The sequence below is a fragment of the Mustela erminea genome, chromosome 2 (assembly GCF_009829155.1).
Source record: "Mustela erminea isolate mMusErm1 chromosome 2, mMusErm1.Pri, whole genome shotgun sequence".
NCBI lineage: Eukaryota > Metazoa > Chordata > Mammalia > Carnivora > Mustelidae > Mustela > Mustela erminea.
In genome coordinates this window covers 14003563-14019774 of record NC_045615.1, presented here as the reverse complement: position 1 = coordinate 14019774, position 16212 = coordinate 14003563, and the positions used below count along the sequence as shown (strand labels likewise).

The following is a 16212-nucleotide window of genomic DNA, read 5'->3' as shown; positions in this document are numbered from 1 at the left end:
GGAGTACAATGTCCCCCAGTGGTTATTGGGAGTGATAGTAAGTAGAGCCAATTCTGTTTTCACACTTTGTTTTTCTAATCATGCATTCATCTTTTGGGGGACATCGTGTCCCAATATCTTTGGGGTCTTTTATTCAGCACATACTCAGATTTCTGAAAGATAGTACCTGGTGTTTCAGCTGCATGTCTGGGATGTTCCAGTGCCCTATTAAGATAGCAGCTTTCTGGGTGGTGTGGTATATCATGAGGTAGATGGAGTCCATCTCATGGATTTGTTGCTGCATCTTCTATACTGTAAACCTGGTTCTTTGTTCTGATGCAGTGTTATATGAGACAGTAGCTGGCTGAGATTATGAAGGCAGAGAACGTGAAACCCATATTAGGAATATGTATCTGTTATTGTGAAAACAAACCACTAGCTCTTTCAGTGTTGGAAAGAGCCCAGTGTTTCCCCCTTGCCAGCTAGTGTTTGGTTGTTCCCCTTGAGAAATGGTACCATATAACATGCTTGGAGACTCTCTGTTGTTGGCAGGTTGGACATTGGTGGTAACAGTAATAGGTAAGATTTGGTAAGTGGAAGTCCATTGTTGTGCCCACGTGTGCCCTCCATCTTTGTCACAATGGCCACTTCGTTCCTGTACAAATGATGTCCCCATCATGCCGGGACTGGATCCTGGCCAGTGAAACAGGCTGACTGATCTCCACCAGCCAGGTCATTTTGTCAGCTTTGTATTTAGTGCCTGTTTCTTATTGGATGTTCTCCGCTTGGCCATTAATAGTAATGTATGGTGCAAATACCTTCGTACTGCATACTTGCTCCTATATGTGCATCTACATACCTTTACCTTAGATTTCCTTATTTGTAGTCTTTCAAGGTTTTTTTTTTTTTTTTTCTTTTTTTTTTTTTTTGGTCTTTAAAAAAAATTTTTTTTTGTTTGGTTTTTGTTTGTTTGTTTCTGCATTCTCACTAGCCAGCTAAGTCATTTGCTCCTGCCTATGAATTTACATATGTTCTAAACTTGAGCTACTTTTCCTTACACATGAATTAGATAACTGGTGCACTTCTTAAAGGTCATGAGTTGGAAGATTTTCCTTTACCATCATGTCATGTTTTATGGCCACTCCTCAGGGAGATCACAGTGTAACTACTATGCCTTGTTGATTTGCATCAGTACACAATAACCCAACCATCCATAACCAAAAATCCAGTCTTTTTCTTGTTCTTCAGCTGCTTGTATAGAATCCCCATTCAGTCATAGATGTGAACTGAGGGAGTGGTGTTGGTGTAATCCTAGTAGACGCTATAGAGGTCTGGCAACCTATTAATACAGCTTATGCCCTGTGGTCCTGCTAGTGTATAATTCCAGGTGTATAACTTCTATCTTATGATGGATTATTGCTGCACTCTTTTGACCTTATGATTTGGTAGGTCTGACAGTACTTAGATTTTGATGGGCAATTTCAGCCACATGGTTTCTTGGTGTCCCATGGCTGGACTTTCTCAGCAAGCATCACTAGTACCCAGGTCACGTTGTTGAAATACCTTTCCTCATTTAAAGAAATCAGGCTTCTTAGAGAAATGGCTGATTCCAGGTATGATGTAGGAAATAGTTAAGATGAGCCTGGAACATCCTGTCATACCAGATAACAAAGAAGTAAGAGGAGACTATGAAGGATGTTTCAAAGGAACTCAGGAAGCAATTTGAAGAGGCTCTTTCTGGCCAAAGATATGTCAAGTGGAGTTTACATGAGAGGAGTGATTGGAATGGTGAAACATATCAAGTTTGTTTAAAAAAAATGAGTTTATAATGCTGTTTTAAAAACAAATTGGTCAACCTTGGAGTGGGCAAATTCATCATCTTAAAGACTGCTAAGTAAATAGATATAATCAAATATTTATTTTCCCTTTCTTTTATGAACTGAAGCACTGAGTAACAAAAAGTAGTTGAGAAGAAGCTTCTCATTATTAAGACTTTTTCAACTAATAAATGTAAAAGAAGTGATAGAATTAGAAGATCACCATTTTGCAACTCTCAGGGAATTAGCATATCTAAGCATTAAGTATCAATGGTTACTAATATCACAAAATAAGAGGCAACTAGGTATTAGGTTATGAAAGAACAAGAAACCAGTCTGTAGAGACTGGAAAAATGGTGTACTCCTTTAAATGCCGACACTGATGCAAGGCTCTGTGAATTATGAAAAATCATGCAAATATGACACCACCAGAGGAAACTACTAAATCTTTCACTGCAAATAGAGATCTATAATTTGCCTGACAAAGAATCAAAATAATCATCATAAAGAAATTAGATGGAATGCAAGAGAACATAGATAGGAAAGTAAATGAATTCAGGAAAACAATACAGGAACAAAATGAGAAGTTTAATAAAGAAATAAAGCCATTAAAAAGACCTAACCAGAAATCCTGGTGAAGAATACAGTGCAGAACTGGAAAATTCAGTAGAGAGCTTCAGTAATAGATTTATTCATGAAGAAGAAAGAATCAGCAAACTCAAAGATCATTTGGAATTAGCCAACTAGAGGAACAAAAAGGAAAAAGAGTGAAGAAAGCCTATGTGAATTATGGGATGCACTCAAGTGAATGACAGTTGTATCATGGAAGTCTCAGAATAAGAGATGGAGAAAGGGCCAGAAAGATTATTTAAAGAAATAATTGCTGAAAACTTCCCAAATCTTGGGAAAGACATGGACATCCATGTCATGCAGCCTCAAAAGGCTGCAAGCAGGATCAACCCAAGGAAGATTACTCTGAGACACATTATAATTAAAATGTTAAAATTCAAAGACAAGGAGAGAATTTTGAAAGCAGCAAGAGAAAAATGACTCATTATATACAAGGGAGGCCCCATTAGGTTATCAGTGGATTTTTCTGCAGACCAATAGGCAGTGGGGTGCTATATTCAAAGTGCTGAAAGAGAAAAGAACCGTCAACCAAGAATACCATACCAAACAATACTGTCCTTCAGAAATGAAGAAAAAATAAAGGTATTTCCAAACAACCAAAGCTAAGGGAGTTCACTACTATTAGATTTGTCTTGCAAGAAATGCTAAAGGGAATTCTTTAAATGAAATGAAGGGATGCTAAATAACAACATGAAAACATATGAAATTATAAAACTGACTGATAAAGGTAAATATGTAGTCAAATGCAGAATCTAATACTGTAACGGAGGTATGCAAATTACTTTAACTCTAGTATATAAGTTAAAAAATAATGAGAATATAACTATAATAGTTTATTAACAGGTACACAATATAAAAACTGTGAGATCAATAAAGTGAGTGCATAAAAGGTCAGGGAAGGAGAAATAAAGTACAGAGTGTTTGAATGTGATATAAAGTAAGTTATTATCATAGGAAACTAATATGCAAAATCATATGACAACAAATTAGATAACAGAAGAAATGCATAAATTCCTAGAAACATATAGGCTATCAAGACTGAATCATGAAGAAATAGAAAACCTGAACAAATCTATGGGACTAAGGAGGTTGAGGCAATAATGAAAAATCTTCCAACAGAAAAAGCCCAGGACCATATGGCTTCACTGGTGAATTTTACCAAACATTCAAGGAGACTTAATGCTGATCCTTCTCAAATTCTTCTGAAAAACTGAAGAGGAAGGAATGCTCCAAAACTCATTTTATGAGGACAGCATTACTCTGATACTGAAGCCAGATAAGGATGCTACAAGAAAACTACAGGCTCACTTCCTTGATGAATATAAGTGCAAAAATTCTCAACAAGATATTAGCAAGCCAAAACTCAAAAACACATTAAAAGGATTATGCCCTATTATCAAGTGGGATTTATCCCTGGGATGCAAGGATGGGTCACCATATATAAAATAATAAATGTGATACATTTATGGGTACATTAATGAAGGTTAAAAATCATATGACTCAAAGATGCAGAAAAATTTCTTGCCAAAATTCAATGCCCTTTCATGGCAAATGCTCTCAACAAATTTAAGAAGATAATAGAGGGAACATACCTCAACATAATAAAGGCTGTATATGACAGACTCACAGCTAGCATCATAATGGTGAAAAAGCTGAAAACTTTTCTGCTCAGATCAGAAACAAGACCAGGGTGCTCACTCTCAAAAGCCCTATTTAACACAGTGTTGGAAGTTTTAGCCAGAATAATTAGGCAAGAAAAAGAAATAAAAGACATCCTATCAGAAAGGAAGAAGTAAAATTTTCTCTGTCTGAAGATGGCATTACCTTATGTGGAAAAAACTCTAAAAACTTCACCAGAAAAACAAAATAAGAAAACTGTTAGAACTACTCAATGAATTCAGTAAAATGTCAGAATACAAAATCAACATCCTAAATTCAGTTGCATTTCTATCCACTAACTCTGAAATATCTGAAAGAGAAGTGAAGAAAATAATCCCATTCACAATGACATCAAAACCAATAAAATAGTTAGGAATAAATTTACCTGAGGAAGTGGAGTAATCTGTGCACCAAAAAACTATAAGATATTTATGAAAGAAATTGATGAAGGCAAAAAGAAGTGGAAAGATACTCCATGTTCACGAATTGGAAGAATTAATATTTTTTAAAAAAGAATATTGTTAAGATGTCCATATTCCCCAGAGCCATCTATAGATTTATTTTTTCCCCTTTTTAAAAAAATTTTAATTTTTTAAATTAACATATAATGCATTATTATCCCAGGGGTACAGGTCTGTGAATCTCCAGGTTTACACACTTCACAGCACTCACCATAGCACATACCTTCCCCAATGTCCATACCATCTATAGATTTAATGCAATCCCATATTAAATCTAATATCAAAATTCCAGTGGTATTTTTCACAGAAATAGGAAAACAATACAAAACATTTATATGGAACTACAAAAAAATAGCTAAAGCAATTCTAAGAAAGAAGAAGAAAGCTCTAAGCATCACACTTCATGATTTCAAATTATACTACAAAGCTATGGTAACCAAAATGATAGAGTACGGCCATAAAAACAGACACATAGACCAATGGAATATTATAGAGAGCCCAGAAATAAACTCGACATACATAGTTAACTAATAATAATTGAGCCAAGAATACTCAATGGGGAAAAGATAGTCTTTTAGATAGGTGTTGAGAAAAGTGGATATTTGCATAAAGACGAATGAAACTGGACCCTTATGCCACTCACAGAAAAGAACTTGAAATGGATTGAAGACTTGAGCATGAGACCTAAAATCATAAAACTGTTGGAAGGAAACAGAGAAAAAGCTCCTTGACATTGGTGTTAACAGTGATATTTTGGCTATGACACAAACAACACAAGCAACAAAAACAAAATAAAACATGTGGGATTACATCAAAATAAGAAGCCTTTGCAGCAACAGAAACAATCGGCAGAATGAAGAGGCAATGGAATAGAGAAAATATTTGCAAACCATATATCAGATACAGTCTTCCGCTCTACCAGCTGAGCTATTGAAAGGTGCGCACCATATATCAGATAAAGGGCTCATATCCAAAATATATTAAGGAGCTCCTACAACTCCAAACCAAAAAAAAAAAAAAAAAAAAAAAAAAAAAAAGCGCCAAATAATTTGATTGAGAATAAAGACATTTTGCCTAAGAAGGCATACAAATGGCCAACAGGTATATGAAAAAAGAGTCAACATCATTAATTACCAGGGAAATGCAAATCAAAAGTACAGTTAGGTATTTCCTCATACCTGTTGAAATGACTGTTACCAAAAAGACAAAGAGGTCATGGGTGTTGGCTGGGATGTGGAGGAAAGGGAACCCCAGTGTGCTGTTGATAGGAGTGTGAAGTGGCACAGCCATTATGGAAAATAGTGTGGAGGTTTTTCAAAAATTCTGGATATATATCTAAAGGAAATGAAATCACTATCTTGGAGAGATGTTTATACCCCCATGTTCATTCCAGCATTATTCATAGTAACCAAGACATGGGAAATAACCTTAGTGTTCTTTTACAGATTAGTTAAGGAAGCTGTGATCTATATACAGTGGCATACTATTTGGCCACAAAAAAAATAAGGAAATCCTGTTATTTGTAACAACAGGGATAGACCTTGAGGGCATTATGCTAAGTGAAATAGGTCAGACTGAGAAAGACAAATGCCATATGATCTAACATACTGGGATCTTAAAGATAAAAAAAGCCAAATTTATAGAAAGGAGAGTAGAGTGGTGGTTTCTGGGGGTTGGGGAGGTGGGAGTAATGGGTTGATGTTGGTCAAAGGGTACAAACTTCTGGTTATAAGATGAATAAGTTCTGGGGATCTAATATTCATTATGATTACTATAGTTAATAATATCATATACTTGAAAGTTGCTAATCTTAAATGTTCTTATTACAGAAAATAAATTGAAATTATGTGAGGTGATGGATGTGTTAACTAAACTTATTGTTGTAATTTGTGTCATATTTATGTATATATGTATATATATGTATTTATATATGCCAAATTATGTTGTATACCTTAAACTTACACAATGTCATAGGTCAATTATATCTCAATAAAACTGGGAAAAAAATTTAAAATTTACATAAAAAAGAACATAGTTTCACCTGTAGTTTTGCCAAAGGGTGAAATCTGACCCCGTTCAAGGTTCTGGATCCAGCAGATTTGCAGGAAATACCGAGGATAGAGGAACAAGTTGAATTGTGCCATGAGGGTGCCATTGGCACAATCTACATTGTGGGAAGCTCTGCAGGTCAGTGGGTCTTGTTTTCTTCAGCGGATAAATCAGAAAAGAGAATGGAGAGGGAACCTGTTGATGAAAAGAGCTTAAGGCTAAATCAAATTTTTAAAAAATGAGCACAACCACAGAATAGTATCAAGATGGACACCTTGAGTGATAAACATATGAAGAAACAGAAGAAAGTGATTACTGTAAAGGTCAGAGAGTAGTTCCTTTTAGGGGAGGAAGGGAGTTGTGTTTGGGGTATGATACAAGGATGGAATTCTGAGGGAGATGGAAAACTTGCAGTTCTTGATTTGGCTGGTAGTTATAAGGATGTTTGCCTAATAATAACGCTTTGAGGTATGCATCTGTTCTGTGTGGCTTTTCTGTACCTGTGTTTTACTTTATAATAAACAGTTAAAAATATAAAATATTAATTAATTTAAGTTTTTTTAGAGGGAGAGTATGTTCAAGCTGGTGAGGGGACAGAGGGAGGGGGAGAGAGAGAATCCCAAGCCGGCTCCACACCCTGCTTGATCTCATGACCCTGAGATCTCCTGACCCTGAGATCATTACCTGAGCCAAAATCAAGAGTCCGACAGTCAACCAACCGAGTCTCCCAGTGTCCCCCAAAATATGAAATATCTTAAAAATAATAATGCATACTGTATCATATATATGTGTATATATATGATATTTATGTTTTTTTACTAGATTATTGTAAGTTCTGAGAAATTCTGTCATAAACTTGTTTTTTTTTTTTGTTTAAGCACACACACACACACATATACACACACACTCTCAAAATCAAATAATAGAATGCTTAGGTTATACTGGAAACCACTAGATGAAACATCTGATTGCTTCAAGGAGTTTTATTCCTATAACAACACTTATTCCAAGTTAAGTACCTCTCCAGATATTTTGACATTGATTACACACCAGGTCCCCAAGGCATTATTTCAGCCACACATGACCCCCTCCCAGAAGCCTCTGCCCAGCTAGAATGGGGTCATCCTCCGTCTAACGGGGGGGGGGGGTCTTGATCTCTATTAAACATCAAAAGGGGATTAAATAACTTGCAGCAAATATTTTGTTTGGTTTGGCCAAGATCCATATTAAGTGTTATTAACTCTATATAGCATGAGGATATAGTGAAGATAAAAAGTCTAGGGCCATCAGGGTAAGACTGTAGACAATGGTCAGGTTAGGCTGGCTGCTAAAATGGCCCATCATGAACCTTGTGCATAGAATGCTGAAAGTTTGAAGTATCCTTTGGTACCATCAATGTTAGCCATTGTGCAGGAAAGAAGTATTTTATTTTATTTTATTTTATTTTTTTAAAGAATTTATTTATTTGTCAGAGAGAGATAACATGCACAAGCAGGGAGAGTGACAGGCAGAGAGAGAAGCATGCTTCCTGCTGAGCAAGGAGCCTGATGCAGGACTTGATCCCAGAACCCTGGTATCATGACCTGAGCTGAAGGCAGCCACCTAACTGACTGAGCCACTCAGGCATCCCCAGGAGTATTTTATTGAGTGAACCTCACAGAATTCTGAACTTCAGGGGCTGGAGTGCCTTCAGCTTATCACACTGCACAACTCCTGGGTGTGTTTGTGGCCTTTTATGCTTAGTAATGCTGCCCACCACACTTTTTACTTATATCCTTCTCCAGGTATTTGCTGTCATCATTCTTGTAGCGATTCATTTTACATGTCAACTTGACATGGCTGAGGGATGCCCAGATAGCCATTTCCGGTTGTGTCTGTGAGGACGTTTTGGGAAGAGATCAGCATTTGAATTGGTAGATTGAGGAAAGAAGATCACCCTTACCAATGTGGGGGTGGGAATCCTCCAGTCTGTCAGGGGTCCAGATGGAATAAAATGCCAGAAGAAGGGTGAATTTACTCTTTGTTTGAGCTGGGACATCCATCTTCTCCCGGCCTGGTACATCAGTGCTGCTGGACGAGGACTTACGTCACTGGCTCCCCTCATTCTCAGGCCTTTGTGTTTGGCCCGGGCTCATAGTACCAGCTTTCCTGGGTCTCTGGCTTACAGACTGTACATCATGGACTTCTCAGCCTTTACAACAACAGCAACTTATCCTTTTGGTCTGGATTCTCTGGAAAACCTTGACTGATACAATTCCCTGATCCTAGAAATGCAACCAAGTAAAATTAATAGCGAATTCTTGTTCCAGAGATCTGAGGATAACCCATTTTTATAAATACTCAGTAAATATTTATCTATATTCACTAGCAGCAAACAACTCACTTGTAAATGGGAAGAATGGTATCTTGCAGTTCTAATTCAAACAATTCATATGGTTATGTTTTTCTTTGAATTTTTTGAAAAAGTATATATATTTCATTTTTAAAGTAATATGAATCTATTACAGAAACACTTGAAAAATGAAAAAAAAGTCCTGTATTCTCAGCACTATAAAACAGTCATGGTTATAATTTTGTATATTTTCTTCTCATCTATTTCAGTATAGGTATTTTTTTCATAGTTATAATAAGAGCATGCATATACTTGTGTTTTTTTCTTTTAAATTTAGCTTTAGTTAATTATGATATAATCATATACATATTTCCATGTTGCTTTGTTATCACAACAGTAATTTTTTTTACTACATGGATTTTGTCAGATGGCTCTTATTTTTAACTGTTAATCTATTTTTGGTCAATTTATTTCCCCCTCACATTTAAGCAAATACATTTTTGTATAATGTATAGCATTATGCACATTGCATCTTGGTTATTACTGTTCTGCATTTTAGACTATTAACAAGTGTCAAGAATTTCAGTAAACTTCCATCTAATCTTTCTTTCAGTTCTGTCATCGAGTCTAACAAATCCAGTGATTGTGGAAGTAGGAGGCATATATTAATTTGCCAACTGTTGTTCTTCCCAAGATCTTAATTATATATGACTTACTAAAGCTGTATAAAACTCGAGCAAGGCAGTAATCTTGCTTACATCTAGAAGTCGGTCATAGAGTAGCAGTTGTGGACAGTTTAGGAACTCATAGTAGGAAGTTGAGGGTTCTTTATTTGGATCCCAGGGAGATGTAATGCTACTTTTCCTAAGCGTGTAAGTATGGGCATTCTTGGGAGCTAGGTCTTGGTTTTCACTGTATGTTCAGAAGAATCCAATAACTACTGATATGAGCACAATGTTTGTTTGTTGAATGGAATGCTATTTTTGTGAGTTCCTTCGTGTGTTTGTTATTGTCATCTCTTTCTCTGCCTTCCCCCTTCTCTGTTTCCTCAGTCATTATATTTAGTAATAGAACTCACCCTTTGGCGAGCAGTGATTTATCACGTGCAAGTTTATATGGACAAACATCTTTGAAGAAACTCAACATATTATGCAAAATTGTTAATTGAGAACTGCATCAATCTGTGTTGATTTGGGGAAGTTTTCCCATGTAAGTCAGTAAGTTAGTGTTATTTTCTGTGTCAGAATTTATTTTTTTTTTTAAGCATGACTGGGGCGGGTGCCTGGGTGGCTCAGTCATTGAGCGTCTGCCTTCGGCTTGGGTCACGGTCCCTGGATCCTGGGATCGAGCCCCGTGTCAGGCTCCCCACTCAGTGGGAAGCCTGCTTCTCCCTCTCCCACTCCCCCTGCTTGTGTTCCCTCTCTCTGTAGGATAAATAAATATCTTTAAAAAAATGACCACGATGCTGATCATTAAATAAATTTATGCTATCAATAGCAGTTATTATGTTTTAGCAAGTTCATGATGAATTGAGTGTTGAAATCATTTATCAAATGCAATTATCTTTTTACTATGTTATTTGGAAAGGTATACTTTACTAACTTCATTAAAACTTGAGGCTTTCTAAGTTTTTGCACAATTAAGCAAAGAGACATTCTATGCAAATAGCCTCAAATAAAATTATTTTTAGATGTTAAAAATTCTTCTAAATTAGTTAATTGTTTTTTTTCTTCTTTACTTCGAACATGTTTCTTTTAAATTTCAGTATAGTTGACACACAATGTTACGTTAGTTTTAGGTGTACAACTTAGTGGTTCAACAAGTTTATGCATTATGCTATGTTCACCATAAGTGTAGCTACCATCTGTTCGGATACAATGCTATTACAGTATCATTGACTATATTCCTTATGCTGTGCCATTTACTCCTGTGACTTATTCATTCCATATCTGGAAGCCTGTATCTCTTACTCCCTTTCACCTATTTTGCCCATTCCCCAACCTCTCCTCCCTCACCCACTGCCCTAGGCAACCATCAGTTTTTTGTATTTGTAGATCTGATTCTGCTTTTTGTTCCTTGTTCATTTCTTGTTACTAGTTTTTTTTTTTAATTTCACTTATGAGTGAAATCATATTGTGTTAGCCTTTCTGAGTCTGATTTATTTCCCTTAGTATAATACCCTCCAGATATATTCATTTTGTCTCAAATGGCATGATCTCATCCTTTTTTGTGGCTGCATAATATTCCAGTGTATGTGTGCATGTGCATTTGTGTGTCTGTGTGTGTATATAAGACATTTCCTTATCCATCATCTACTGATGGACACTTAGGTTGCCACCATGAAACTGTCTTTCTTTAAAGGATAAAATCTTAGTTATTTTTGATTACCAAAGACATGAATAACATATCTGCTTCTAATATGCAGTGGTTCTCCATTTTTGACAACGGACTAAACAGTGTCTTGTGTTTTTCTTAGGAATGGGCTGTTTCTGGGGAGCTGAGAGGAAATTCTGGACCATGAAAGGAGTATATTCAACTCAAGTTGGTTACGCAGGAGGCTACACCACCAACCCTACTTATAAAGAAGTCTGTTCAGGTAGGAAGAATTTGCTCCAACTTCTGTTATAATGAGCAAGAAAGGGTTTGTCTCTGCTGGCAGGTGACAGAATATTTAAAATGCAAGTATAATTTTTTGTGTTTCCTCAGTCTTTTCTTTCCCATTTCTATAAATATACTTGTTGATCTCTCACTTTATGTTTTTGTTTTATTTTCTAAGATTTATTTATTTTAGAGAAAGAGTGTGCATGTACAAGCAGGGGGAGGGGCAAAGGGAGAGGGAGAGAATCTCAAGCAGATTGCCTGCTGAGACACAGACCCTGATGTGGGTCTTGATTTCAGGTCTGAGCCAAAACCAAGAGTCAGACACTCAACCTACTGAGCCACCCAGGTGCCCCTCTCACTTTATATTTTTAGAAGATAATAGATTTCCTATGGAATGTACCATTCAGCTTTTGTTGCAAAATAATCACTTGCAAAACTTAATTCTAAAGCAATCACCTATTAGCTTATGATTATGTAGGTCAGCAATTTGGGTGGCTCTCATTTTGGTGGTTCTTTTGCTGGTCTCATCTGGGCTCACACATGTGACTCCAGTCAACTAGTGGGCTGCTTGTGGACTAGTTGGTCTAGGATGGCTTCACTCACAGGTCTGCATTTGGTGCTGGCTATCGTTCTTTGCTGGCTGGGGTAGGGGGAATGATGGACCGTGTCTTCAAAACACTGGCCTGGGCAAATTCACGTGGTGGTGAGTGCAGAGATCCCAAGAGCAGCAAGAGAGGATAAGCCCCATTCTGCTAGCACTTTGCAAGTTTCTGTTTATATCACATTTGATAGTGTCCCACTGGCCAAAGCAAGTCACATGGTCTAGCCCAGAGTCAATGCGGAGGGATCCCCCAAAGGCAGGCATACAGAAGTGTGTGAAGACTGTAGTAGTCTACCATATGGGAAAAACATCACACACTCTAATTGTTTTTCTCTGGGTAAGACATTCAAATTTGATTTATAATGAAGGGATTGGCAAACTGGTTTGCAGGCTAAATTCTGCCCACTGCCAGGTTATGTAAATAAAGTTTTATAGAAACCCAACCACACCCATTTGTTTATATACTATCTGTGAAGGTTTCCATGGCACAATGGCACAGTTGAGTGGGTATAACAGAGATGGTATGCCCTGCAAAACCTAAAACATTTATGAGTTAGCCCTTTACAGAAAAATATTTGGCTACCAGGAGAGGCAGATGCACGCATGGCGAATTCTTGCTCAGATACCAGACAACTGTTCCAAATCTGGTTTTTGTTCTAGCCTTCAAGGATTTCCTTTATTTCTCTGCCAGCTCATGTAGCACTTAAAACACAGTTTTTTTCTCTTTAAGATTTCTTTTTCATTTTTCAAATAAGAATGGTATATATTGAAGGTGTATGACATGATGTTTTGATATATAGAGTGAAATGATTACTAATAGTCAAGCTAATTAAATTACCCATCTCCTCACATACTTTTATTTTTGTGGAAAGAGCGCCTGTGATCTACTCTCTTAGCAGATTTCAAGTGAAACAATACAGTATCATTAACTACCATCACCGTGCTGTACATTAACTCTCTAGAACTAATTCATCCTCCAAAACAGATACTGTGTACCCTTTGACCAACATTTCCCTGCTTTGTTCTACTCCTGCCCTTGGTAACCACTATTCTACTCTCTGCTTCTAGGAGTATGATTTTTTTTCAGATTCTACATATAAGTAAGGACATGCAATATACATAGTATACATTTTTTCTGTGTTTGGATTAATTTCATGTAGAATAATTTTTTCCAGCTTCACCCACATTGTTGCAAGTGGCAGAATTGTCTTCATGTGTAAGACTGAATAATATTGTATTATATATACAGGTCACAATAGCTTTATCCATTCTTCTGCCAGTGGACACCTTGGTTGCTTCCAGGCCATCGCTATTGTGGATAATGCTGAGGTGGACCTCAGCATTATGGGATCGTAGTTTTGTCTTTGAGTGACTGATTCCATTTCATTAGGATGTATACCCAGAAGAGAGATTGCCAGATCATAGGATAGTTTTATTTTTAATGGAGGAACACCCAGACTGTAAAACACATTTAAAAAATATTTCATTCAGGGATGCCTGGGTGGCTCAGTGGGTTGGGCAGCTGCCTTCGGCTCAGGTCATGATCCCAGCGTCCTGGGATCGAGTCCCACATCGGGCTCCTTGCTCGGCAGGGAGCCTGCTTCTCCCTCTGCCTCTGCCTGCCATTCTGTCTGCCTGTGCTCGCTCTCTCTCCCCCTCTCTCTCTGATAAATAAATAAAATCTTTAAAAAAAAATTTTTCATTCAGTATCTTGAATTCTTCCTTTTTATTTTTTTTTGATTTATTTATTTTAGAGAGAGAGCATGCCAAGGAGCATGAGTAAGGAGGGGCAGAGGGAGAGGGAAAGAGAATCTCGAGCAGACTCCCTGCTGAGCATGGAGTCCAGTGCAGAGCTTGATCTCACGGCCCTGAGATCATGACCTGAGCCAAAATCAAGAGTTGGATGTTTAACTGACTGAGCTACCCAGTCACCCCTCTTAGGAGTTCTTCATAGGGAGGGTTTATTATCTAGATACATAGTCCACCACGGTGACAAAAATGGGATTTTAAAAATACACAAATCGTTTTATTTTTAAAAATAGTTTTATTTCGTGGAAGGCCCTCTCAGCTCCCTGAGGGCACGTTGAATGCAGCTGGGGGAGGAGTTGGGAGTATGGGCATTTGTACAATAAGGAGCATGTTGGTTTGTTTGCTACAATATGAATTCTGATTGTGAAATGAAATTTGAGCTGTGCAATATTGAAAGTATCACAAAAACATACATACTCTTGTTTTCCTTGCCTTACAGAAGAACTGAAATATACTCATTGGTGTTGAGAATGTGGAATATAGAACAAATACTTTAATGGTTAATCCGAGGTTTTTCTTTGCATCTGTTTCGGCATTAAACAAATACTTATGCGGAGTTATAAATAGATGCACATGAACCCTGGAGATTGCCCAGGTGTATCCTCTTAAGTCTCAGGAATGGAAATGAATAGATTCCTTCCCATAATTGCAGACATGACTTAATAGCCCAAGAGAAAAGGTTGCTAAGAAAACCTCCAAATATCTACTGCTTGTACTATTATTCTCCACCAGCAAAATGTTAATAATCAATTAGAATACTTGGTTGCTTCTTTGTTAAGACTTGTTCTGATTCAACTCTTTATGTTAATAAGAGCAGTATGCTCATTGTCCTTTGTTGAACTCCTACTACGTGCCAGACACTGGAAGAAGCACTTTTTGCCTCTTTGCTTTTTTTCCATCTAATCTTCCAAAGAAGTCTATGAAATGTCTCAGTTTCTGTCTTTTACAGAGGGACTGTTGAGGCTTAGAGAGGAAGAGGAAGTTCCCCAAGGTCACATATAGCAGGAATTCCAATCTCATCAGCTCTCAGCATCAAGTTATTCCATTAATCATGACGTCTGTCACCCAACTGTCATATCCCAGTGATCTGTCCAGTCATACTTCCTTCCACCGAGTCCCACACTCTCTTTCATGTCTATCCCTCCACTATACTCTTAAAAAATTGGTGTGCTTTTTAATGATTACAAGTAAAGAAAATACCAAGCATTTTTTTTTTTTTTTTGGTCTTTCTGATGTTTCGAAGGGCAAAGGACAAAACTCTTTTAAGATACAGTTCATGCAAACAGCCAGTTTCTTAGAGTCTTGTACAGAAAGCATGGAGGTTGGTAAAGAGCACTACCTGCTAAGTTAGTGGTGGCATTGGGAAGCACGGTTGTCATGGAAACTTATTCCTGATTGGGAAATGATGGTTATGGGGTCTTACCCAGACACAGAAGGAGAGATGATTTCTTTCCCCAGGCTTTTTTTGTTGTTGTTGTTCTGATCATGAAAGAAAAAACCAAAAAGACAGAGAGAAACTGTGATAGAAAGGACCCTCTGGCACAGAAGTGGTAGAGCCTTCAGATCCCTGGGAATAGCAGGGAAGGAGAACAAACAAGGTCCCCAGCTAAAGTAATTAGGGTAACCAGCTAATTAAAGATTTTTGACCAAGGAGAGGATGGGGAGACAGAAAGCAGTTTATACTGGGAGGGCTTCCCTTCTGAAGCCTTGGGTGCTCAAAGCTGTATTGAATAAGTCAGCCCTGGAGAGGTCTGACTTGCAAGGAAGAAAAACCAAGGCTCCACTAAACTGCGTAATAATTGCTGAAGTTTCATAGAGAAATACTAGTCTGTGCTCCAGTATTTAGATTAATTTCCAAATTGCTCTTGTGTTTGTAATTAAGTTTGTAAAGCTTTGGTCACAACAGTCTTTTGTAAAGGTATTCATTTTTCATTCATTCATTCAGGAAACAAAGCCTAGGACCTGGACTGTCTGCCAAATTCCTTCTCGTACAGCAAATACACTTGGACCTAAGGTACCATTTGGTTCCGTGAGGCAGGTGCCAGAATTCCAGGGATAGCACTCGGAGTGGGGGCAGTTTGCAAAATCCAAGGGACTAGCGCTAACCCCACACCAACCTATCACATGATGACTAATGGCAGAGCCGTCACAGCATTGTCTTGGCCCACAGACTGGTGATCTCATGGATCTCCATGGCAGCCCTAGGACCAGAAACATTGGCAGCAGTTTGTCGTGCCTGCATGCTAGTGGGTATGCGCCATCTCAGGGGTAGGG

The 16212-nt window shown here is 37.6% G+C and overlaps 1 protein-coding gene across 5 annotated transcripts in view; it reads left to right on the top strand.

The window, feature by feature from the left end:
- The window catches only part of MSRA (methionine sulfoxide reductase A), a 434035-nt gene that overhangs the window by 201172 nt on the left and 216651 nt on the right, over positions 1 to 16212 (top strand). For 4 of the 5 annotated variants that reach the window (XM_032332277.1, XM_032332279.1, XM_032332278.1 and 1 more), the window contains one exon: positions 11404 to 11523. In XM_032332277.1, the coding sequence (XP_032188168.1) occupies positions 11404 to 11523 (120 nt within the window). Of the gene's footprint in view, positions 1 to 9979; positions 10137 to 11403; positions 11524 to 16212 lie in introns of all 5 variants that reach the window. The other variant, XM_032332281.1, reaches the window with a different exon arrangement.